Below are 26,583 nucleotides of genomic sequence, written 5' to 3'. Positions count from 1 at the left end.
ATAAATTACAACAGCCATGAAAGGGCAAGTGATCTATTGTGGACGTAACTGGTGGAGATTGCTATGAACTCCAGTGGGACATTACAAAAATGTCCACAGCTCAAGGAACTTCAGGTTAAAAGTTAAAGTTCAAATTTCAGAAACTTCATCCCAGCAGCCAAGCCCATCCCTCAGGTTAAGTGCAGTAAAATTCCAATAATTAGCAAATTCGATGGCTTGGAAATCCCAATTTGTAATTTTTAAAATTTAGACACAGCACGGTAACAGGCAATTTCGGCCCACGAGTCTACGTTGCATAATTTACACCCCTTTAACCTACTCCCCGAGTAGGTTTTGAACAGTGGTAAGAAACTGGAGACCCGAGAAATCCCATACAGACACAGGGAGGACATACAGACTCCTTTCAGTCAATGCAGTATTCGAAACCCGGTCTGGTCCCGATCGCTGGCACTGTATAGGCATTGCGCTAACCGCTATGTCAAACGTGCTACCCCTTTAGTTTTGGAATGTTTGCTGTGCTCCCTTCCAACACACTAGGAACCCAGTCTCCATGGTGCATTTGAATTTAAAAGATCATATGGAATTTTAAAAATAATTTTGAGAATTAGATTTTTTTTAATGAATTGAAAGTGCCTTGGGACATGCATAGAAATATCCAAAAGTGTGAAATACTTGTCTGGCACCAAAAGTCCAAAGCATGTGGGATTTTCATTTTTATTGCATCATGGATGTGGTCAGAATGGACAAGACAGCAGCTGATTGGGCAATCGAGTTCAACAGTTGAAGACAAAGAAGTAGTTGATTGGGTAATAGAGTTCAAGTTCAAGAAAAAGGGTTGAAAATATATCAGTAGATAGCAGTTGAATGGGCAATCAAGTCCAACAGTTGAAGACAGGAGTAGTTGACTTGAATCAAATTCAAGTTCAAGACAAAAAAATTGAAAAAGGAGACTCAGTAGATAGCAACTGTTTGGGCAATTAAGTTCTACAGTTAATTTGGTAATTGAGCTCAAGTTCAAGACAAAGAGACTCAACAGATAGAAGTTGTTTGGGCAATTGAGATCAGGTGATCCAAACATCACTATAAAGCAAGGGACTATATAATGGAGACTGTGTGAAAAGGCTTTGGTGAATAGGGGCTGAGGTGATGGTGCAGGAGTTAAAATTGGGTGGCCCTTTCTTCAATGAATAAAAAGAAGTCACCAGGTAAGGGCAGGTTTTAGATGTAATTTTTTTCCTCTAGTCATAAACAAGAGGAATGGCAGCCAAGGCAGGGGAATACTCATCTTGCAGAACGAGGGTTGTCAGGGAAGCAAGCAGTATCCCTAACAGCTTCATCTGTGAGAAGTGCATCCAACTGCAGCACCTGACAAGCCAAGTTAAGGAATTAAAGCTGGACTCTGGATGACCTCTGGATTATTCCAGAGGCAGAGGGGGTGATAGACAGGAGTTACAGGGACACTATCACTCCTAGGAGGGTAGATAAGTGACAGTCAGGAAGGAAATGGAACAAGCAGGCAAGTGCAGGGCCCTCTGTGACCGTCCCCCTCAATAACAAGTACACGATCCTTTATCCGGTATCCTTGCTGTGTTCTGAATTTTGGATTTTTCCGGATTTCGGAAAGCCAGATTTAAGCCCACCCGAATTGTGCTGCCGTATCCACCCCCACCCCCTTCCAGTCGCCCACGCCCGCCCGACTTGCGCTGCCGTCTCTCTCCTCACTTGCCGGATTTTGGAGCTTTCCAGATTTTAGATGTCCGGATAAAGGATCGTGTACCTGTATCACATTTTGGATACTACTGAAGTAGGGGGTGGGGGGAAAAATAACTTATCAGGGAGATGCAAGCAAGTTGTAGTGATAAGGGATTCCATAGTTAGAAGGATATACAAGAGGTTCGGTGGAAGAGATTAAGAATCCTGGATGGTATGTTGCCTTCCTGGTGTCAGGGTCCGAGATACCTTAGTTCACAGCATTCTTAGGAGGTAGAGTAAGTGGTCCATATAGGGTCCGATGACATGGGCAAGAAAGGTGAGAAAGTCCTGCAAGAAGAGTTCGGTGCTAGGTTGGACATGACCTCCAGGGTTGTGATCTTAGGATTGCTACCCATGCCACGTGCTAGAGAGGTTAGAAACAGGAGGATAATGCAGCTTAACATGTGGCTAAAGATGTGGTGCAGGAGGGAGGGCTTCAGATTTCTCGATCACTGGGCTCTCTTCCAGGTAAGATGGGACCTGTTCTGAGAGGATGGCTTGCATCTGAACTGGAGGAGGACTAATATCCTTGCGGGAAGATTTGCTAGTGCCGCTCCGGTGGGTTTAAACTAGATTGCTGGGTAATGGGAGCCAGACTGCCAGAGCAGATAGAGGAGTGGAGGAGGGAAAAGATGATGTGAACATTGCATGCACCAGTCAACAGGTTGTACATGGTGGAAATGTTCTCAGGTGCATCTATTTCACTGCAAGTATTTTAGGAAAGACAGATTATCTTAGAGTGTGGATTGGCTTGTGGAATTATGATATTGTGACCATTAGTGAAACTTGGTTGCAGGCAGGGCAGGACTGGCAGCTCAATGTTCCAGGCTTCCATTGCTTCAGATGTGATAAAATGGTGGGGGTAATGAAAGGGAGGAGTATGAAGAGGTATTACTCATCAGGGAAAATATCACAGCTGTTCTCAGGCAGGACAGACCACAGGGCTCGTCTACTTAGGCTATATGGGTGGAGCTGAAGAATGGGATAGGAATGACCACAGACATGGGGGTGTATTATATATAAACTGGCCAATGGTCAATGAGAATTGGAGGAGCAAATCTGTGGAGACACAGCAGACAGCTGCAGGAAACACAAGGTTGTGATAGTAGGAGATTTTAATTTTCCACATATTGAATGGGACTCCATCCTTTAAAAGGGCTAGATGACTTGGAGTTTGTCAATTGTGTTTAGGAAAGTTTTATAAATCAATATATTGAGGTATTGACTGGAGAGAGTACAATACTATATCTTTTATTGGGGAATGAGATGGGACAGGTGACAGAAGTACGAGGGAAACATTTTGGGTCCAGTGATCATAATGCCATTAGTTTCAAGTTAATTATAAAGAAGGATAGGTCTGAGCCTCTAGTTGAGATTCAAAATTGGAGGAAGGCCAATTTTGATGAACTGAGAAAGTATCTAAAATGCGTCGATTGGGATAAGTTGCTTTCAGGTAAAGATATGCGAGGTAAGAGGAGGAGCTTCAAATGTGAATTTTTTGAGAGTACAGAGTTTGTATGTTCCTGTCAATTAAAGGTAAGGTTAGCAGGTATAGGGATCTGGTTTGGAAGAGGTTATAGCAGGTAATAGGCAACATGGAGCAAATGAGGTACAGTACATTTCCAATTATCCAAAAATCTCAGTTATCCGGGAAAAAAAGTCGGCAGCAGCATGACATCATCAGTTGAAAAATAAATTCACCCAACATGCTCATGTGGGATTCTGATGCGCTGTTAGCACCAGTTTGGTAACATCAGTGAGAGACTGGATGAAGTCGGTGGGTCAGGCAGCACATGGGGTGATTGTCCTCGTTTCGGGTAACTCCCTCCCCGCTCTCTTTCCATTTCTTCACCCTTCACCGTCCCCAGAGTTAGCTTCAGAACAAATTTAATAGGGAGGCATTTAGGTAACCATGGTGGGGTGGGGGGGGGGGGGGGGGGGCGGGGCCCAGGAGTTGGGACCTAGTGTTTGTGGGCAGGATCGGCAATGGCAGTGGGGAGTTGTCAGGGATTGGGGACAGTTGATACAACTGGTGCTACTGGGCTGGTTAAAATCATTTCATAGTTATCCAAAAAATGCAGTTAACTGATACATGACCAGTCCCAAACATTTTGGATAATCAGAAATCAAATGTACTTGAAGAGTATTTTTTTAAAAATGCAGGAGAAAATATATAAATGATATATAGGTCTAAAATATAGAAAAAAGAAAAATAGTTTCCTGGATGGGAAGAAAGATCGGTTCAGACACTGGGATCCTACAGTTTTATACAATCATTTTAGGGAAGAAGATCTAAGAGGCTACAAGTACATTTTTACATACTTACCCCCAAACTTTGCATATGTGTATTGGGAAGGGTCGTGGCTATCACGTGACAGCACTAACCCCCCCCTCACCTAGTCAAAAGACACATCAGCTGCCAATCAAGATTTAGTTCCACCCAACCCATTAGTGAACATCTTGCCGTTGAACCCATGTAAATTACTTGGACTGGATTCTCCAGCCTGCCTGTACTGGTCTTGGGCCATTGGCTGTTGTAATTGGAATAAACCACCCTGACACTGAGCCATTTCACACTACTAATGACCTGGGCTGGACCCTGCAGCATGATAAAGATGCCTTGTGCTCTTTGTTCTCCCTCTTTGCCAGCTTGGGACCACCCTGCTTCACTCCAGGCCGAGAAACATGGAAGGGCACTGAAGAAACTGTTGATAAAATGTGCAGTTAAAAGGGGCATTGTAGTGATTTTTCCTTGATCATTGTATGTACCAGTTCATTGTATGTGTGTGTGTGTATTTTGTTCTTACGCCATTTTCCCCACATTCGTTATTGAATGTCCGCTCTTAAATTTGTTCTGCTGTAAACTGTACATGTATGCTGCATCTGTTACAATTTCCCACACTTGGGTTCTATAAATAAAATCCTTTCCTACCAAAACTGTGTCCAGAGTCCTTCCAAACCTGCTTCCTCACTCAACAATATATGGGCTCCAAATTAGTTAAAAAGGCAGGATATTTACTTCTTAAATTATATGTAATTTTATCCAAAAGAATAAAACTTTGAATTTCTGCATTGCATCTCTCCATACTTAAATATGCATCTGATTTCCAAGTCACTGCAATACACTTGCTTGACATTTTTAATGCAATTTCACTTGATAAAATGATAATTTTGACTTAGGTATTGTTCCTGGATTTTGTGGAAATACAGTACCAGTAATTTTTTCTAAAAAAATTTCCTAAGTCCACCTAAAAAGACCTTACTTTAGAACATGACCATGTTCCATCTCGTCACCTCATCTAAAACATTTATCTGATAAATCTGCCTCCCATTTCTGTCTAGATTTATGGACTCACTATTTAATAGTACCTGCTTGTAATAAAAGGTACATTGCAGAGATAAATTTCCTAGTATTACCTCACTTGATAAGAATTTCCAACTCACTACAAACCAGTAAAAACATTGTTGGACCTAACTTTTCCCACAGATATCCCCTGAACTGAAGAAAGCAAAAAAACTGTATTCTGGTTATTTTATATTTATTCCTTAATTGTTGAAATTACATAATTTGACCTCGTTCATAACAATCTTCTATATTTTTAATGCCATTATGAAACCAAATATTTAAAAATTGATTATCTTTAGTAAAAGGTATAACATTATTTTGAATCAAAAGGCATCTTAGTTGATGTACTTCCTTTCGTTCCAATTTCATTATTCATCTTATTCCAAATAATAATCAAATGTTCCAACACCCTGGTTATTAACTTTGAATGCCATTTGTGTATAAATTCTTCTGCTATTTTCTCTCCTATTTTATCCAACTCCATTTTGACCTATGCTGGTTTTCCTGATCCCTCAAAAAAAAGTAAGAAATTTCATTTGAGCCACTTAATAATAATTCTTAAAGTTAGGAAGCTGTAACCTTCCGATTCGTAATTCCACATTAGTCTTTCTATAGAAACTCATGACCTTTTACCTTATCAAAGAAATCTATATATATTTATTTAATTCTTGAAAAAACTTGTGGTAAGATTTAAAAAAGATATTGTATGAATGGAAAAATATTCATCTCAGTGGGAGGGGGCGTATAAGAGGGGGGAGTATTACCAGTATGTAATCATTGTTTGTTTATTTGAAAGTTTATTATGTAGGAATTTTATTTTTAAATATTTCAAAATTTTAAAGAAAAACATCGAGAAAGAAATCGGAAAGGCCAAAAGAAAACATGAGGTTGCTTTGGCAGGCAACGTGAAAGAAAATCCTAAGGGTTTCTATAGATACAGGTGGAGTACTGCTTTTCTGAAGTTCCAAATTCCAACACTTTTTGAGCACTGACATAAACCCACAAGTGGATGCCGACCACCGTCACAGCCAGACCTATGTCCATTACTCACTTTTTTTGCCATCCAGCAGAATTTCTAGTATTTGGTGCTGCATTTATCTTCTTTTGTAAACAGAGATCAAGTTTTTCTTTGGTAAATACAAAACATTATTCTCATTATTAAACATATTATTCCAAAATAATCTGAAAAAATCCAAAATCTGAAACAGTTCTGATCCCAAGCATTTCAGATTATGGGTAATATTTGACCTGTATATTAAGAGCAAAAAGATAGTAAGTGACAAAATTGGTCCCCTTTACTATCAGAGTGGATGGCTTTGTTTGGAGTCAAAAGAGATGGGGAGATCTTTATTTTCCATCATTATTCACTCAGTAAATGGGCACAGAGTCGTTGGAAGTAAGGAAAACAAGCAGTGATGTCATGAAACCTATAAAGATTAAAAGAGGAGGAAATGTTTACTGTATTAAAGCAAATAAGGGTGGATAAATCCACAAGGCCGGACACGATATTCACTTAGACCTTAAGGGGGGCTAGTGTTGAAATTACAGGGGCTCTGGAAGAAATATTTAAAATGTCCTTAACCTCAGGTGAGGTGTAGTTCCAGAGGGTAGCTTGCATTGTTCCATTGTTTAAAAAAGCTGCAAAAGTAACCCTGGAAATTATAAGTCGGTGAGCCTGACATCAGCAGTAGATAAATTATTGGAAGGTGCTCCAAGTGATCAGATATACAATTATTTCGATAGCCAGGGACGATTAGATATAGTCAATATGGCGCTGTGTATGATTGGTCGTGTTTAACCAATCTTGCGTAGTTTTTTGAGGAGGTTACCAGGAAAATTGATAAAGGAAAGACTATGGATGTTGTCCACATGGACTTTAGTAAGGCCTTTGACAATGGCTGGACAGAAGCCAGAGAGTAGTGATGAATGATTGCTTCTCAGAGTGGAGGCCTGTGACTAGGGTTGTACCTCATGGGATGAATGCTGGGACCATTGTTGTTTTCTTCTCTATCAATGATCTGGATGATAATGTGGTAAATTGGATCAGCAAGTTTGCAGATGACACCAAGATTGAAGGGATTGTAGTAAGCAAAGTTTTTCAAAGCTTGCATAGGGATCTGGACCAGCTGTAAAAATGGGATGAAAAATAGCAGATGGAACTTAATGCAGACAAGTGTGAAGTGTTGCATTTTGGAAGGACAAACCAAGAAAGGACATACACAATAAATGATAGGAGAGCAGTAGAACAGACGGATCAGGGAATACAGATACATAATTCCCTGAAAATGGTGTAACAAGTGGATAAATTTGTAAAGAGAGCTTTTGGCACATTGGCCTTCATAAATCAAAGTACTGAATATAGGAGTTGGGATGTTCTGGTAAAGTTGTATAAGACATTGGTGAGGCCAAATTTGGAGTATCGAGTGCAGTTTTGCTCACTTATCTATAGGAAAGATATCAATTTTAAAAATATATATAGATTTCCTAGGACGTTGCCTGGACTTCAGGAACTGAACAACAGGGAAAAATTTAAAAGGTTAGGACATTACTCCCTGGAGCAGAGAAGAATGAGGGGAGATTTAATAGTGTATTTAAAATTATGTGTTGGATAGACAATTAATGTAGATACGCTTTTTCTACATGAGCTAGGTGCAAATTGACATGGAATGTCTATCTCAAAACTAAGTGAGTTAAAAATGGATTTCAATTCATGGGACACTAAGGCCAGTATTAAGGAAAAAGTGCTGTTCCCCAGGAATGAGCTTTACTTGAAACTGGCAGGTTAAGTGAACAATCAAGGTCACAAACATGGCTTCAAACTAATCATTGGGATATTTTTGGGACGTAAATAGTTAACAGGAATTGTTACAGAAGATGTGCAAAGAAATTGCAGAAAGCTGCAAGAATACTGAGAGACTTCAATTTCCTAAATATTGATGAAGCACCATAGTGCAAAGAGCTTGGATGGGGTGGAACTTGCTCAACATATTGAGGCCCCAACGAGAGATGGCTCAACACAACCTCCTTGAAAGGAATGAGAAAGGGAAAGTGAATGAAGTGACAGTGGGGGAATATTTTGCATCCATTGACCATAACACCATAAATTTAAAAATAGTTATGGAAAAATATGGGACGGGTCAACAAGCTAAAGATTAGCAAGAGTTCAGGCAATCCATGTTCCTGTTAGGGTGAAGGGCAAGACCTGTGAGTTTAAGGAATCTTGATTGACAAGGGATAATCAAAGCTCTGGTCCCAAAAAAGGAGGTTCACATTAGATTGGAGTTCTGATCAAGCAAATCCATTGATTAGTACAGGAAGTGTAAGTGTAGCGGCTATTATGGTAGATGCTACTAAATAAAGGCAAACACACACACAAAGGTAGTCAACTCAAGAATAGTTTTTTGCAGACATACACAGAATTTTTATTTCCTGGCTGTTAATGAGCTAGTTAGTGAACAGCTGCTGGTCCTTAAAGCTATGAGCCATTAGCACCCCGCGCCTTTAGGCAAGGGCTTCATCTAATCCACTCACTGTACTTTTGCACACAGTGCTGCTAGCCTGTGATGTGCCAGGTAAGTCTGTGAACTGACAGTGGTGGTTTGCAATACCACGCTGTGCGCCCGCTACAAGAGCATGATTAAGAAGGAAATCAACAGGAAATTAATCTGATAGGCAGAATAAAAGAGAATCCCAAGAGATTCTACAAGTATATTGAATAATAGGGTGGCCAGGGAGAAAATTGGTCCCATTGGGAATAATAAGGCTATCTGTTTAGAGCTGGAGATGGGTCTGTTTTTAAAATGATAATTTTTCATCTGTCTTTACTATGGAAGAGATCATGAAAGTCAAGGATTTGGAGAAAATAAATGGCAAGATACATTAGAACTATCAGGGAAGAGGACTCATCTGGAGTGTTCATGGGTTATCTTTAATCGTTTATTGGTGCAGTCAGAGGTTCCCACCTGCTTCAAAAGGTTATCAATCATATCCAAGAAGAGCAGAGTGAGCTGCCTTAATTATTATTATTATTTTTTTAAAAAAACCATATAACTAACTTTGTAAACCGTCGACAACTGACACACTTACCTTCCAGAATGGCCATTCACACAGGAACGATCAAAGCTCTAAAATTCCAGATTTCACCTGAAGTTTAGACTAAATACCTGAGGTACTGTATTATGTTGTCTGGATGTGGGACACTACTGCGTCAAGTGACATTTAGCCTACGTGCAAAGTACAGCGTCACTGCATCGACATCATCAGTGAAATCGTCTGTGCCTGAAACATCCAGCAGACAGAAGAGCAAAATGGCTCTTGATCTCAGATGCTTTTAATGCTAGCAGCAGGTATGTATAGCACTGTACAAATCCCCCTCTGCTGCTGGCACTTTCACGTCTGCAAACTACACATTTAAAAATCCAACATTGCAATGCTGCCCGCTTTATACATCATCACACGTCATCAATAATGTCCTATTCATTACCCCGTTGTGTTTAGACTGCAGGCGTTCCATAATAATGTCTAGGGATCCAGAAGGTAAAATATCGGAATGGGAATTAATCCCTCATTTCCATTCCGATTCTTTTTACCCAGACTGCGTTCTGAAATTTTGGGAATAATTTTCTGGAATGCAGCGGTTGTGTAATAATAAGAAAAAAATCAAATGACTATGGCCCAGTCGCACTCACATCTACTTTGATGAAATGTTTTGAGAGGTTGATCATGTTCAGAATTAAGTCGAGCTCATACCCAAGTGAAGACCTGAACCCACAGCAATTCGTCTACCACGACTGCTCTACAGCAGATGCAATCTCATCAGCTCTGGATCATCAAGGCAACATCAAGCTCCTTTTCATCAGCTCAGTTTTCAACACCATTATCCACTCGGTACTGGTCAGCAAGCTCCAAAACCTGGGCTTCTGCACCTTCCTCCGCAACTGGATCCTTAACTTCCTTATCAGAAGGCCAATCAGTGCAAATCGGTAACAACATCTTCACTGATATTCAACACAGAGACATGAGATGTGTGCTTAGACCATTGCTCTACTCTGCATCCACAACTGTGTGGCTAGACACAATTCAATTGCCATCTACCAATTTGCCAAGGACACCACAATTGCGAGCAGAATCACAGATGGCAATGAGGAAGTGTACAGGAGACGGTGGTTTCACACCAACAACCTTCACAGAATGTTAGCAAAACTAAGGAAATGAATGTGGACACTGGGAAAGACAAACCAGTCCTCATTGAGGGGTCAGCTGTGGAAAGGGTAAAGAACTTCAAATTCCTGGATGTCAAGATCTATCTTAGGGCCTTCATGTCAATACAATCATGAAGGCACTCAAGCAGCTATGTTTTGAGAAGAGTTTGAGGAGGTTTGTACGTCACCAAAAACTCTTGCAAAAGTGTACAGGTCAAGAAGATTCTGACTGGTTGCATCACTGTCTGACGTGGAAGTTCACAATGTTTTGTGAACTCAGCCAGTACAACATGGGCAGTAGTCTTCACTCCATTAAAAGACATCGAAGAGGCAGTGCCTCAAGAAAGCAGCCTCCATCATCAATGACCCTCAATGTCCCTCTTCTCTTTGCTAGCATCAGGAAGGAGGTACAGGATCCTGAAGACAAACACCCAACAAAAAAAACTTCTTCCCCTCTGCCTAATGGCAGACAATTGTCTGAACAGACAATGAACCAGACATTTCCTTGCTTTTTCTCTTATTTTGCACTCATTTATTTTAAAAAAAATAATTTATAGCAATTGTTGCACCTGCTGCAACACAACAAATTTCATTACATGTTCATGACAAATTCTGATTCTATTTTTTCTATTCTTCATCAATTTCGCTACAGCCTTTGTGTTGACCACATACGGCATCTCTAGCTTCCATTCCCACCATCATTGCCTTCACATCTATCTACTTCTTGAATGAGGGTCTAACCTCCTACCCTTAACATTAAATGGCACTATAATTCTACCATTTTTGACAAAAATCGAACCAGATAAACATTTTCCCAAAAGGAAGAAGCTCAATGTCTTGTAACTCACTTCTGGACAAAGAATTTCCACCATCAAGAAGATACAAGTCAGAATTATGATTAAATACTCTCCACTTGGGTGAAAGAGTGCACTCCAACAATTGAATAAAACTAGGCAGATCCAGGACAAGTACCCACTGAACTGGCACCCAATCCAGCATTGGAGCAAAATGGCTGCATTGTGTATACACCATCAACAAATTGTATGGGAGTTATTCAGCCAGACTACTCCAAAGGCACCTCCAAACCAATGACTTCAACTACTACCACAGTCTTGACTTGCACATATATAGTTGCCCCTTCAACTTCACTGGATCTAAAGCCTGGAATTCAATAACCAAAAAGAACGCCAGAAATGCTTTCACAAGGACTGCACCAGTTCACCGTACTAAGGACAATTAAGAATGAGCATCAAATGGCTCTTAGTAACATGGAGATCCTATAAAGTGAATTTAAAAAGTCTGCAACCAGGGCATTTTTAAATCAATGACAATTTTTGGTGTTGATTGTCCTTTGAGCTTGAAAATTATTATGATGTTACTGGTTAGTGTGGCTTCTGTGAGCACATGAGTAATTGTTGCTTTGTGGCTTTGACTTGCATGATGAATAGCAAATGAACATGATTCAGGCTGCTTTTTTTTAATGTTCTGCTTCATCTTTACTGGTGAGTATTTCAAATGATGGAACAGTTTCAAAATAGAGGCCTATAAGAATAGAGGCCTGTTTATTTAAACCCAACTGATATAGAAATGTTGTCTTGGACAGAGTGGTGAATATCCAGAATTCTCCAGAGTTGAGGAGGCTATTTCATTGGGAGTTTTTAAAGAGAACATAGATATATTTTTGAAAGATTAAGTGCAATGTGTGGATCTAGGACTGATGATGAGTTGAAGCATGGGGGAATTGATCAGCCATAATCATATTGAATTGTGGAGCAGGTTAGGGATACTTCTATTTTTTTCCCTATGGTTCAGTGGGGTTCTTTTATTTGTGTATTACAGCTATGCTTAAATTAAACTTTACCAAGTGAAATATTCATGAACAAAATCCACCCAAATTACCAAGGAATGCTGAAAAGCTTCATAGTCTGATTAAAAACCAAAAGCCTTTCCTCTCAACCAAAAAAGTCCTATCCCTCTTTGGCAGCCAGTGGAGTATCTTCATAGGACGAGGCAGAGTAAAATTGAAAGTCTATTGATGCTGTGATTTAATTAAAAAACAATACTGGAGAAAGCATTTCCAATAGGATATTTGATGTAGCAAAGATAAAGATCCATAACCAATGTTTCTGGCCAGAGCCTTTCATCAAACAAGGTATAACCAAAATGTAAACAGGTGCCTGAATAAAATGAATTTTAAAAAATTGTTTTGGCACCTGCCTACATTTTGCTCATATCTTGATGAAAGGGCTCAGGCCCGAAATGTTAAGTATCTTTATCTTTGCTATGTAAAGTATGCTGTTTGACCTGCTGAGTTTCTCCAGCATCCTTTTTTTTTATAAATAAACTTTTTATTCTTCATGAGATGACTCCTTGGGAGATCTCAGCTGTATTGATACTCAAGATACCCGACAGTGCTTGGTATCTTGGTTTTTATTCTCAGGTTCTTCATGCAGTCTCTATGAAAGTGGTTAATTTTAAAAGCCTGATATATAAATTGATTTAGATTACTGTACATGGAGTTTGGCTCCAACACAATCTGTAAATTCAATGACAACACCACCTTTGTTGGCTGAGTATGAGAAATGACCAGTCAGAAGAAAGGATAGAAATTTAGAGTCTGGTTGTGTGGCACCAGAACAACAATCTTGCTCTCAATATCAACAGACAAAGGAGTGTATAGTGAGCTTTAGATATGGGGGGCAGAGGGACCATGATATTCCAGGCATTTGTCTACTAAACCTGTTTCAAACTACTTCCAACACATTAGCAATCCTCCATACAGTACTTTCATATTAAATTCCACAGGATATCAACAAATATTTACAATTCCCAATTGGTTGTTATATCTATATATGTCTTTTGTAAATGAACCACCAGGACACCAAATTCCTTTGCATTTCAGAGTTCTGCATTCTCTTACCATTTAGATTATGGATGTTTTTTTCTTCTCCTCCCCCCTTCCCCAACAATTTCCAAATCCTAATACATTTCACAGATCTTTGTTGACTTACTTAACCTTGGAAAATTTTACCTCCTCTCAACTCAGTTTACAACTTAATTTTGGATTACTAATAAATCAACCACATTATCACATTCTGGTCTGAATGCAAGGTCATTGGGAAAGTATGTGTGATAATCTCCAGCTCCAAGAGGGTCCTGCAGAGACTCAAGAACCTCAAATCTTACAAATATGGCACCAACCACATGCAATTTAATCATAAATAAAACAGGGATTCATGAATGATATCCAATATTATCTGACTCTGCTTTCTCAACTATCAGTTTTCAGAGAGAAATGTAATATCAGCAATACTCACGAGGATCTTGACCCGGCTGCAGCTTCCCTTTTGCATTTGCGACATAGTTAACATTAGTGTTGGATTTTTGAAACTTCCTGGATAAAAGATAGAAATGTTTATGGATAAATATTTATGTGCACCCATCTGAATAAAAATCTCTCTCAAGGAGACCTGGACACCAAAGGTATGGAATAGCATTTTCCAGATAACATTTCCTATCCATATTTTCTCCAACCCAGGAGAAAATTAGCAGGTATAAATTTAGCAATTGATAAGATTTTGCAAGATATCCAAATGCATCTTCATAATTAAAACATTCTTCACTTTACTGCAAGGTTTTTTTTAAAAACAAAAAATGTTTAATAATACACCTGCACAATACAGTTCAATGAGAAACCAAAATAAGCCTTTTTAAATAGATAGGTTTCTCAGTTTCACAGAGGCTTCCTTAAAAATGGACTGCGAATCCAATTAAAATAACAAAATTAGTTGTGTAATAAAAATGATGACAGCTAAACTAGATATGAAGTGATAGCTAACAGTAAACTATATATTCATATTTATACTAAGTAAATTAGCTATTGGGAATAGACTGCCCAAAACACAGTGTTACATCTGCTGAGAATCTGAATGAGTACATGGAGGCTGTCACACACTTTATCAAAACAGCTGTGGATGAGAGCGTTCTCACCAAATCCTTCAGATATTTCCCCAACTAAAAGTTCTGGATGAGCAATGAAATCTGGAACCTGCTGAGAGTCAGATCACAGGCATTTACTGGCAGATCAGTTCAGGAGCAGGTATGACCTGTGAAAAGTTATCTCCCAAGCAAAGTGGAGATTTTGGATGAAAATGGAAACAAGGGACACCCGACAACTGTGGCAGGCCCTAAATCGCATATAAGCCATTGCAAAACTGGTAAAGTAGTAGATGGAAATCTTCTCTCCCTGAGGAACTCAATGCCTTCTATGCCCGATTTGACGACAGTAACAGTGAAGAATCACCCCTCCGCACCCTCACATCCCCTGATGATCCCATCCAGTCTGTATGAGATGGCATGCGCATTGCCTTCAAGAGAGTGAATCAAGAGAAAGCATCCGGCCCGGATAGAGTACTTTGCCGAGTATTAAAAACCTGTGTTGACAAACATACCAAGGTAGTCACAGATATCTTCAATATCTCACTCCAGAAAGGCGTGGTACCCACCTGTTTCAAACAGGCATCAATCATACAGGTCAGTGTCCAAGAAGAGTGCAATAACCTGCCTTAATGACTATTGACCAGCAGCACTTACATCAACAGTGATGGTGTTTTGAAAGACTGGTAATGAAGCAGATCAGCTCCTGTCTGAGCAGTGACATGGATACATTCCAGTTTACCTCTTGTAGTGACAGGTCTACAGCGATGCCATCTCACTAGCTCTACACAAAGATGCATACATCAGGATGCTCTACAGCTCAGCATTTAACACCATCATCCTCTCAAGACTGATGAGCAAACTCCAAGACCTGGGACTCAACACCCCAGTGTGTAAATGGATCATGAATTACATCACCTCAGCACACAATCAGCGAAGATTGGCAAGAACTTCTCCACAATCTCCATCAGTACCAGAGCACCACTGGGCTGTTATCTCGCTTCTCTATTCACTTTACATCTATATCACCATCTACATATTTGTTGACAATACCATGGTAGTGGATTGTATAAAGAAAGATGAGTCAGCATACAAGATGGAGATTGAAAATGGTTGAATGGTGCACCAACAACTTCTGATAATAAATCTGAAAATCAAACTTTGAAAATAACTATTATTGATCAAGCTTGATCAAACAGATGACTGGAAAGATTCACAAACTTGTACTCAATATTACCAAAACTAAGTTCACATATATGAACCTGATGGGCCTAAAGACCTTCCTCTGTAACTGGATCCTCAACTTCCTGACTGGAAGACCTCAGTCAGTCCAGATCTGAAACAGTATGTCCAATACCATCACACTGAGCACGGGGCCCCTCCAGACTTGCTTGCTCAGCCCACTACTGCTTACACTGCTGACCCATGTCTGTGCAGCAAGATACAGTTCTAATTACATCAAGTTCACTGACGACATAACCGTGGTGGGGCTCATAAGCAAGAATGAGGAGTCAGCTTAAAGAGAGGAGGTGCAAACACTAACGGACTGGTGCAAAGACAACAACCTACACCTGAACATCAGCAAAACAAAGGAGATGGTGGTTGACTTCAGGAGAGCCCGGGGGATTCACTCTCTGCTGACCACTGACGGCTCCACCATTGAGATAGTCAAGAGCACCAAATTTCTTGCTGTGCACCTGGCGAAGAATCTCTCCTGATCCCCCAACACCAGATCCATTGCCAAAAAGGCCCAACAAAGCCTTTACTTTCTGTGGAGATTGAGGAAAGTCTTGCTTCCATCCTCCACCCTAACTACATTCTACAGGGGATGCATTGAGATCCTATGGAACTGCATCATCACCTGGTTCAGGAACCTCACCATCCCAGAACACAAATCCCTGCAGTGGATAGTAAAGACTGTATGATGGTCATGTACAATGACCATTGTTTGCAGAAAGCCATAAACATTGTGAAGGGCTCCATACACACCTCCTACAATCTATTCTCCCTGCTGCCATCCGGGAAGAGGTACCGAAGTATTTGGGCCCTCATGACCAGACTGCGCAAATTTTTTCTTCCAAGCTGCGAGGCTTCTGAACTCTGGGGACTCAGGGCTAGCACATGTAACATGATATTTATAAGTGATAATTTATTTATAAAAATGTTTCTGATGTAATTTAGCCCACCTCCACTGACCACAGAAACACTATCTCGTTTTCACTATACACTGCAATGGTTATTGAATGAACGACAAATAAATTTGATTTGATAGGTCTATCTGGGAGCAATTAAAGTCTGTTTTTGCTTTTTGTTGATGGAAATGTATTTAGTTCAAGTTTTTTTGGGTCCAATTCAGGATGCACATTGATTTTTGATTTGAAAACAGTAGATAGTGACAAATATCTTCAGAGTGGTTTCTGGATCTTTTTAAAAATATTTTATTGATACTTAAAATATAAACAGTTGAACAAATTAGAAAATTACAAATATGATCATAATTAAGGAATCCAGAGCACATTTTTAATAATAAATAAATAAGGGATCCAGAGCATTCTTAATAAAATAAACCATAACCACAACAAAAACCAAAAGAATCAATGTTTAAAATTTCAAATCCCCTTTCTCTAATTGAAAAGTGACATTCATGATTCAAGTAATACTTTGATGGAGAGGGACAACACAGCACCAAAATTCCAGAACACTAAATCTTAAGATTATGATAGTAGTCCATAAATGAGCCTCATGTCTTTTGGAATTTAATATTGGAATCCTTGATAGGATATTTTTTTTTCTAAATTTAAGCAAGTCATAATATCATTTATTCACTGTGCATGTGTAGGTAGGGAATCTTTCCATCTTATCAAAATTGCATGTAAAAGATAAAATATATCTTCTTGAGATAATCCAAAAAGAACAAGTAAAGGCCAAGGTTCCAATTTTAAATCTGTAAGTGTTTGAAAATCATCTTTCCAAAAATTTTTCTAAGCTAGGGCAGGTCCATAACATATGGACTAAAGAGGCATCACCTGTTTTACATTTGTCACACAAAGAATTCTTGATCAAACTTTTTTTTTTTTTTTAAAGCTCTTTTACAAAAAGATGGATAAAGGAATGTATAATGAGATTGTTTTTTTTTCTTTAAAAGCAATACTGATTGAAAGATAACATTGGATATTTGTCAGAAATTAGATGGAGAATAAGTCCCAAAGTTAATGAATTTAAAAAGAGGAAAAAGTAGGACAAGTAATTTTTTAAAAATGATAAGGAATGCACTGGCAGCAGATCATACCACCATGTCAAAAGTTTAAGCATCATGATCTTGAAGTGCAAAAGAATCCAATTTTGCACAAGACACACCAGGAGGATCAACAAGGCTAATAATTGCATACAACATCAGAAATTTTGAGACTGCAAGTCTGTAGCAAACAGGCACCCACCTCTAACTTTGAGAGCACAGCAGTAATCCAGAACTTTTTTTTATTGCAAATCCTAGCAAACGACAGGATTAAATAGATTTTTGGAGACAAAATTAACTCAGAAGCACACACACCCCAAGAAACCAGAAAACCTGACAAGCAAATGCAAAACATAGCAAATGTGCAAGGTTTTAACAAAGAGTCTTCAATTCAAAACATTAATTTTGTTGTAAAGGCTGCTGGTTTAAACCATCTACACCAATTGAAACCGTAGTTATTTTGGGTGCGCAGGAGATCAACAAGAGAACCAAGGCGTCCATAAAAACAAAGCAGACGGACCAGTTTGGCAAAGTTGATCAAATTCCTGCAAGATTTCGACATTTAAAAATAATCAAGATGTCCACCAATAAGGAATTCAAAACATAAAAATTAGGCTTTAAAAAATTTTTTTTTGACAAACTTGATCAATTCTAATCGTCATTTTGAGACAAACGAACAATTCGCGATAATGCTCAGCCCGAAGAGTACAATCAACCTTCCACCCCTGGACACAACGCAGTTTGGAGAGAAGAGACAACAGAAAGAAAGGTTGGCAAGGCTTCTGAAGCCAGGAATAAGACAGCACATTTGGGAAGGATATTCGAGACGTGAAAAGGGCCAATAAATAATGGGACACTAGCTGATGTGGTGGTGGGGGGGGGGGGGGGGGGGGTGGAATGACAAATTATACAGAGAACGCCATCGACAAAAGATATAAATGATGTATTCATGTGGTGTCTGGAGATGAGACTTGGCACCTGTGATAAGATCCCACAAAGAGGGGGAGAGCTGTGTTCAAACAGCTTCTCAGTTAGAAACGTCGCCACCTAGAAGGCAGGCCTCGGTTCCTATTTAGGAATTTGAAAACTGTTAATGTGCCTGCAATAATGTCTCAGTGCAATCAATACTTTAAGGCATAAATATACGGGACACCCCATGAGAAGAGTCTTTTGCTTCCCCCCCTTTCTCTCTCTAGGTAAAGGCCGGATCCCTGCGCTCACTCGGCACATCAGGCTCGGTCTCCCCCCCACCCCCCCCGTCTCCATTGCACCCCACCCACATCGCGGCGGAACTTGCAGGAGACACCACTGCTCCGCTCCGACGCGTCCCTGCAGCCCAAAGGTCGGCCACCACCCGCACTGGACTCCTCTCCGTGATCAGGCACTCACCGACGAGCCGGCTTCCCCATGGCCGTTGGGCGACACCCGCAACCGCCCTTCGCCTCCTTTGTTCGCCTTAATGGCGCTTCGATTCAAATTCCCACCTTCCGGCGCAGACCTTGACTCGCCCCGGATGAGCTCGTCACCAACGACCTGACCTGCAGGCGGTCTGTGACGTCACGCACACGTGACGACCCGCCAGATTCAAATGTCGCCTCTTCAGCAGATTGGTTCCCGGAACCAAGTCCGCAGAGGCGCGGGTGGATTCCGAGACCGATGTCCGGGTTCCACTTGATCCCGGCTCCCGAGTCACGTCCTGCGCCTTGAAGCTCAGCAGCGTCCCGTTTCCACGCTTCTGTTCTGAAACCTTGAGTATCCTCTGGAATAAGATTCAATTGCCTGAAAAGTCGAGCGGTCCTGCAACCAGCAAAGTTCCTAGCGTGTCGTATTAATCCGGTTTAGCTGTACTGTACTCCAGCTGAGATGGAAAGGATATAGTTTTAATAAGTCCAATGTGGACAATATAAACTTCTTCACTCCGAGACATATTCACATAATTTTTTCTTCTTTGGCTTGGCTTCGCGGACGAAGATTTATGGAGGGGGTAAAAAGTCCACGTCAGCTGCAGGCTCGTTTGTGGCTGACAAGTCCGATGCGGGACAGGCAGACACGGTTGTTGCGGCTGCAAGGGAAAATTGGTTGGTTGGGGTTGGGTGTTGGGTTTTTCCTCCTTTGTCTTTTGTCAGTGAGGTGGGCTCTGCGGTCTTCATCAAAGGAGGTTGCTGCCTGCCGAACTGTGAGGCGCCAAGATACACGGTTTGAGGCGTTATCAGCCCACTGGCGGTGGTCAATGTGGCAGGCACCAAGAGATTTCTTTAGGCAGTCCTTGTACCTTTTCTTTGGTGCACCTCTGTCACGGTGGCCAGTGGAGAGCTCGCCATATAACACGATCTTGGGAAGGCGATGGTCCTCCATTCTGGAGACGTGACCCATCCAGCGCAGCTGGATCTTCATCAGCGTGGACTCGATGCTGTCGACCTCTGCCATCTCGAGTACTTCGACGTTAGGGGTGTAAGCGCTCCAATGGATGTTGAGGATGGAGCGGAGACAACGCTGGTGGAAGCGTTCTAGGAGCCGTAGGTGGTGCCGGTAGAGGACCCATGATTCGGAGCCGAACAGGAGTGTGGGTATGACAACGGCTCTGTATACGCTTATCTTTGTGAGGTTTTTCAGTTGGTTGTTTTTCCAGACTCTTTTGTGTAGTCTTCCAAAGGCGCTATTTGCCTTGGCGAGTCTGTTGTCTATCTCATTGTCGATCCTTGCATCTGATGAAATGGTGCAGCCGAGATAGGTAAACTGGTTGACCGTTTTGAGTTTTGTGTGCCCGATGGAGATGTGGGGGGGCTGGTAGTCATGGTGGGGAGCTGGCTGATGGAGGACCTCAGTTTTCTTCAGGCTGACTTCCAGGCCAAACATTTTGGCAGTTTCCGCAAAGCAAGACGTCAAGCGCTGAAGAGCTGGCTTTGTATGGGCAACTAAAGCAGCATCATCTGCAAAGAGTAGTTCACGGACAAGTTTCTCTTGTGTCTTGGTGTGAGCTTGCAGGCGCCTCAGATTGAAGAGACTGCCATCCGTGCGGTACCGGATGTAAACAGCGTCTTCATTGTTGGGGTCTTTCATGGCTTGGTTCAGCATCATGCTGAAGAAGATTGAAAAGAGGGTTGGTGCGAGAACACAGCCTTGCTTCACGCCATTGTTAATGGAGAAGGGTTCAGAGAGCTCATTGCTGTATCTGACCCGACCTTGTTGGTTTTCGTGCAGTTGGATAATCATGTTGAGGAACTTTGGGGGACATCCGATGCGCTCTAGTATTTGCCAAAGCCCTTTCCTGCTCACGGTGTCGAAGGCTTTGGTGAGGTCAACAAAGGTGATGTAGAGTCCTTTGTTTTGTTCTCTGCACTTTTCTTGGAGCTGTCTGAGGGCAAAGACCATGTCAGTGGTTCCTCTGTTTGCGCGAAAGCCGCACTGTGATTCTGGGAGAATATTCTCGGCGACACTAGGTATTATTCTATTTAGTAGAATCCTAGCGAAGATTTTGCCTGCAATGGAGAGCAACGTGATTCCCCTGTAGTTTGAGCAGTCTGATTTCTCGCCTTTGTTTTTGTACAGGGTGATGATGGTGGCATCACGAAGATCCTGAGGCAGTTTACCTTGGTCCCAACAAAGCTTGAAAAACTCATGCAGTTTGGCATGCAGAGTTTAGCCGCCAGCCTTCCAGACTTCTGGGGGGATTCCATCCATACCTGCTGCTTTGCCACTTTTCAGTTGTTCGATTGCCTTATATGTCTCATCCAGGGTGGGAACCTCATCCAGCTCTAGCCTTAGGGGCTGTTGAGGGAGCTGGAGCAGGGCGGAATCTTGGACTGAGCGGTTGGCACTGAAAAGAGATTGGAAGTGTTCTGACCATCGGTTGAGGATGGAGATCTTGTCGCTGAGGAGGACTTTGCCGTCTGAGCTGCGCAGCGGGCTTTGGACTTGGGGTGAGGGGCCGTACACAGCCTTTAGAGCCTCGTAGAAACCCCTGAAGTCGCCAATGTCCGCGCTGAGCTGTGTTCGTTTGGCGAGGCTAGTCCACCACTCATTTTGGATCTCCCGGAGTTTGCGCTGAAGATGGCTGCATGCGCGACGGAAGGCTTGTTTCTTCTCTGGACAGGACGGCTTTGTAAGGTGAGCCTGGTGGGCAGCTCGCTTCTTTGCCAGCAGCTCCTGGATTTCCTGGCTGTTTTCGTCAAACCAGTCCTTGTTTTCCCTGGAGGAGAAGCCCAGTACCTCTTCAGTGGATTGCAGTATGGTAGTCTTCAACTGATCCCAGAGGGTTTCAGGGGACGGGTCCGTGAGGCGGGTTGCAACGTCGAGCTTTGCTTTGAGGTTGCCTGGAAGTTTCCTCTCGCTTCGTCTGACTGCAGGTTTCCAACATTGAACCTCTTTCTGGGGGCTTTATTGTTCCTGGGCTTTGGCTTGAAGTGAAGGTTGAGCTTGCAGCGAACCAGCCGGTGGTCAGTGTGGCGTTCCGCGCTAGGCATGACCCTGGTGTGGAGCACATCTTGTTTGTCACTTTCTCGCACCAGGATGTAGTCCAGGAGGTGCCAGTGTTTGGATCGGGGATGCATCCAGGTGGTCTTAAGGCTGTCCCTCTGCTGAAAAAGGGTGTTTGTAATGACGAGCCGCTGTTCTGCGCAGAGCTCCAACAGGAGGCGCCCATTGTCGTTGCACTTGCCGACGCCATGCTTGCCCAGGATTCCTGGCCAGGTTTCTGAGTCTTTGCCGACACGAGCGTTGAAGTCGCCCAGGATGACAACCTTGTCGGCTGTAGGGGTACGTTGGATGAGGTTGCGCAGGTCGGTGTAGAACTTGTTCTTTTCTGCTGGTTCCGCCTGGAGGGTTGGAGCATAGACACTGATGAGGGTGATGTGACGCTTGTTTTGAAGTGGGAGTCGCATGGACATGATTCGGTCCGAGAGGCCTGTCGGAAGGTTTTCGAGTTTGGAGGCAATGAAGCTCTTGACCATGAAGCCTACACCAGATAGGCGTCGTTCATCCGAAGGCTTGCCAGACCAGTAGAGTGTGTAGCCCGCGCTGCGTTCTGGAGGCTGCCTACATCTGCCAGGCGGACTTCACTGAGAGCGGCTATGTCGATGACAAGTCTGAGGAGTTCATGTGCAATGAGGGCAGACCGACGTTCAGGTCGGTGGCTGTCAGCCTTGTCTAGCATGTTCTGATGTTCCAGCATGCTAGCTTGAGTTTGTGAGCATCTTTTGAGGGGGAGGACGTGGAGGGGGAGGACGTGGAGGGGGAGGACGTGGAGGGGGGAGGACGTGGAGGGGGAGGACGTGGAGGGAGGACGTGGAGGGGAGGACGTGGAGGGGGAGGACGTGGAGGGGGAGGACGTGGAGGGGGAGGACGTGGAGGGGGAGGACGTGGAGGGGGGAGGACGTGGAGGGGGAGGACGTGGAGGGGGAGGACGTGGAGGGGGAGGACGTGGAGGGGGAGGACGTGGAGGGGGAGGACGTGGAGGGGGAGGACGTGGAGGGGAGGACGTGGAGGGGGAGGACGTGGAGGGGGAGGACGTGGAGGGGGAGGACGTGAGGGGAGGACGTGGAGGGGGAGGACGTGGAGGGGGAGGACGTGGAGGGGGAGGACGTGGAGGGGGAGGACGTGGAGGGGGAGGACGTGGAGGGGGAGGACGTGGAGGGGGAGGGACGTGGAGGGGGAGGACGTGGAGGGGGAGGACGTGGAGGGGGAGGACGTGGAGGGGGAGGACGTGGAGGGGGAGGACGTGGAGGGGGAGGACGTGGAGGGGGAGGACGTGGAGGGGAGGACGTGAGGGGAGGACGTGGAGGGGGAGGACGTGGAGGGGGAGGACGTGGAGGGGGAGGACGTGGAGGGGGAGGACGTGGAGGGGGAGGACGTGGAGGGGGAGGACGTGGAGGGGAGGACGTGGAGGGGGAGGACGTGGAGGGGGAGGACGTGGAGGGGGAGGACGTGGAGGGGGAGACGTGGAGGGGGGAGGACGTGGAGGGGGAGGACGTGGAGGGGGAGGACGTGGAGGGGAGGACGTGGAGGGGGAGGACGTGGAGGGGAGGACGTGGAGGGGGAGGACGTGGAGGGGGGAGGACGTGGAGGGGGAGGACGTGGAGGGGGAGGACGTGGAGGGGAGGACGTGGAGGGGGAGGACGTGGAGGGGGAGGACGTGGAGGGGGGAGGACGTGGAGGGGGAGGACGTGGAGGGGAGGACGTGGAGGGGGAGGACGTGGAGGGGGAGGACGTGGAGGGGGAGGACGTGGAGGGGGAGGACGTGGAGGGGGAGGACGTGGAGGGGGAGGACGTGGAGGGGAGGACGTGGAGGGGAGGACGTGGAGGGGGAGGACGTGGAGGGGGGAGGACGTGGAGGGGGAGGACGTGGAGGGGGAGGACGTGGAGGGGGAGGACGTGGAGGGGGAGGACGTGGAGGGGGAGGACGTGGAGGGGGAGGACGTGGAGGGGGAGGACGTGGAGGGGGAGGACGTGGAGGGGGAGGACGTGGAGGGGGAGGACGTGGAGGGGGAGGACGTGGAGGGGGGAGGACGTGGAGGGGGAGGACGTGGAGGGGGAGGACGTGGAGGGGGAGGACGTGGAGGGGGAGGACGTGGAGGGGGAGGACGTGGAGGGGGAGGACGTGGAGGGGGAGGACGTGGAGGGGGAGGACGTGGAGGGGGAGGACGTGGAGGGGGAGGACGTGGAGGGGGAGGACGTGGAGGGGGAGGACGTGGAGGGGGAGGACGTGGAGGGGAGGACGTGGAGGGGGAGGACGTGGAGGGGGAGGACGTGGAGGGGGAGGACGTGGAGGGGGAGGACGTGGAGGGGGAGGACGTGGAGGGGGAGGACGTGGAGGGGGAGGACGTGGAGGGGGAGGACGTGGAGGGGGAGGACGTGGAGGGGGAGGACGTGGAGGGGGAGGACGTGGAGGGGGAGGACGTGGAGGGGGAGGACGTGGAGGGGGAGGACGTGGAGGGGGAGGACGTGGAGGGGGAGGACGTGGAGGGGGAGGACGTGGAGGGGGAGGACGTGGAGGGGGAGGACGTGGAGGGGGAGGACGTGGAGGGGGAGGACGTGGAGGGGGAGGACGTGGAGGGGGAGGACGTGGAGGGGGAGGACGTGGAGGGGGAGGACGTGGAGGGGGAGGACGTGGAGGGGGAGGACGTGGAGGGGGAGGACGTGGAGGGGGAGGACGTGGAGGGGGAGGACGTGGAGGGGGAGGACGTGGAGGGGGAGGACGTGGAGGGGGAGGACGTGGAGGGGGAGGACGTGGAGGGGGAGGACGTGGAGGGGGAGGACGTGGAGGGGGAGGACGTGGAGGGGGAGGACGTGGAGGGGGAGGACGTGGAGGGGGAGGACGTGGAGGGGGAGGACGTGGAGGGGGAGGACGTGGAGGGGGAGGACGTGGAGGGGGAGGACGTGGAGGGGGAGGACGTGGAGGGGGAGGACGTGGAGGGGGAGGACGTGGAGGGGGAGGACGTGGAGGGGGAGGACGTGGAGGGGGAGGACGTGGAGGGGGAGGACGTGGAGGGGGAGGACGTGGAGGGGAGGACGTGGAGGGGGAGGACGTGGAGGGGGAGGACGTGGAGGGGGAGGACGTGGAGGGGGAGGACGTGGAGGGGGAGGACGTGGAGGGGGAGGACGTGGAGGGGGAGGACGTGGAGGGGGAGGACGTGGAGGGGGAGGACGTGGAGGGGGAGGACGTGGAGGGGGAGGACGTGGAGGGGGAGGACGTGGAGGGGGAGGACGTGGAGGGGGAGGACGTGGAGGGGGAGGACGTGGAGGGGGAGGACGTGGAGGGGGAGGACGTGGAGGGGGAGGACGTGGAGGGGGAGGACGTGGAGGGGGAGGACGTGGAGGGGGAGGACGTGGAGGGGGAGGACGTGGAGGGGGAGGACGTGGAGGGGGAGGACGTGGAGGGGGAGGACGTGGAGGGGGAGGACGTGGAGGGGGAGGACGTGGAGGGGGAGGACGTGGAGGGGGAGGACGTGGAGGGGGAGGACGTGGACCTGTCCTCGGGCCTGCGCAAAGGAGCTTTTAGGTGGAGTGCAGTGCGCGCAGTACTGGCCCCACCCTTTACACCCATGGTTCGTGTGCCGTGGCCAAGCAAGCTGGGACGTGGCAGCGAGGTCCTTGGGTCGTAGGTTTTATATCGGAGTGGCCTTCTCCTATGCAGGTTTCTTACCCGGGCTGGAGGGGTCTGCCTCCCCTCCTAGGTCGGTCCATACTGCCCGGACCGGGGCAGTATAATAACATTGACCTAAAGTGGGTAGTGGGTGGGGGGGGGGGGTGGTGGGAACAATTTTTACAATGTTTCATAATTGACATGCTAAAACTAAGGAATGCAAAAGGATCAGATTTATTGTCAGAGGACAGACATGACATCACATACATCCCTGAAATTCTTTTTCTGTGCACCAGGCAGAATTTCTAATTACTGATAACTGTAAGATGTATTCAAAGAAAGAAACAAACGGTGCAAATATAGAAGTCTTAATATTCAGTAATTCTCTTTTCTTTGGCTTGGCTTCGCGGACGAAGATTTATGGAGGGGTAAATGTCCACGTCAGCTGCAGGCTTGTTTGTGGCTGACAAGTCCGATGCGGGACAGGCAGACACGGTTGCAGGGGAAAATTGGTTGGTTGGGGTTGGGTGTTGGGTTTTTTCCTCCTTTGTTTTTTGTCAGTGAGGTGGGCTCTGCGGTCTTCAAAGAAGGTTGCTGCCTGCCGAACTGTGAGGCGCCAAGATGCACGGTTTGAGGCGATATGAGCCCACTGGCGGTGGTCAATGTGGCAGGCACCAAGAGATTTCTTTAGACAGTCCTTGTACCTCTTCTTTGGTGCACCTCTGTCACGGTGGCCAGTGGAGAGCTCGCCATGTTACACAATCTTGGGGAGGCGATGATCCTCCATTCTGGAGACGTGATCTACCCAGCGCAGTTGGATCTTCAACAGCGTGGATTCGATGCTGTCGGCCTCTGCCATCTCGAGTACTTTGATGTTAGGGATGAAGTCGCTCCAATGAATGTTGAGGATGGAGCGGAGACAACGCTGGTGGAAGCGTTCTAGGAGCTGTAGGTGATGCCGGTAGAGGACCCATGATTCGGAGCCGAACAGTAGTGTGGGTATGACAACGGCTCTGTATATGCTTATCTTTGT

At 45.5% G+C, this 26,583-nt stretch overlaps 1 protein-coding gene across 1 annotated transcript in view; it reads right to left on the bottom strand.

Annotated features, from left to right (window-relative positions):
• Positions 1-19,006, bottom strand: part of g2e3 (G2/M-phase specific E3 ubiquitin protein ligase) — a 104,374-nt gene extending 85,368 nt beyond the window's left edge. The window contains exons 1-2 of the mRNA XM_069916699.1: positions 18,860-19,006; positions 13,617-13,693 (exon numbers count right to left, since the gene is read on the bottom strand). Of these exons, the coding sequence (XP_069772800.1) occupies positions 13,617-13,693; positions 18,860-18,879 (97 nt within the window). The 5' untranslated portion in view covers positions 18,880-19,006. The remainder of the gene's footprint in view (positions 1-13,616; positions 13,694-18,859) is intronic.
• Positions 19,007-26,583: the final 7,577 nt, after the last annotated feature.

Source organism: Narcine bancroftii, chromosome 2, assembly GCF_036971445.1.
Source record: "Narcine bancroftii isolate sNarBan1 chromosome 2, sNarBan1.hap1, whole genome shotgun sequence".
NCBI lineage: Eukaryota > Metazoa > Chordata > Chondrichthyes > Torpediniformes > Narcinidae > Narcine > Narcine bancroftii.
This window is presented reverse-complemented; position numbering and strand designations above follow the sequence as displayed.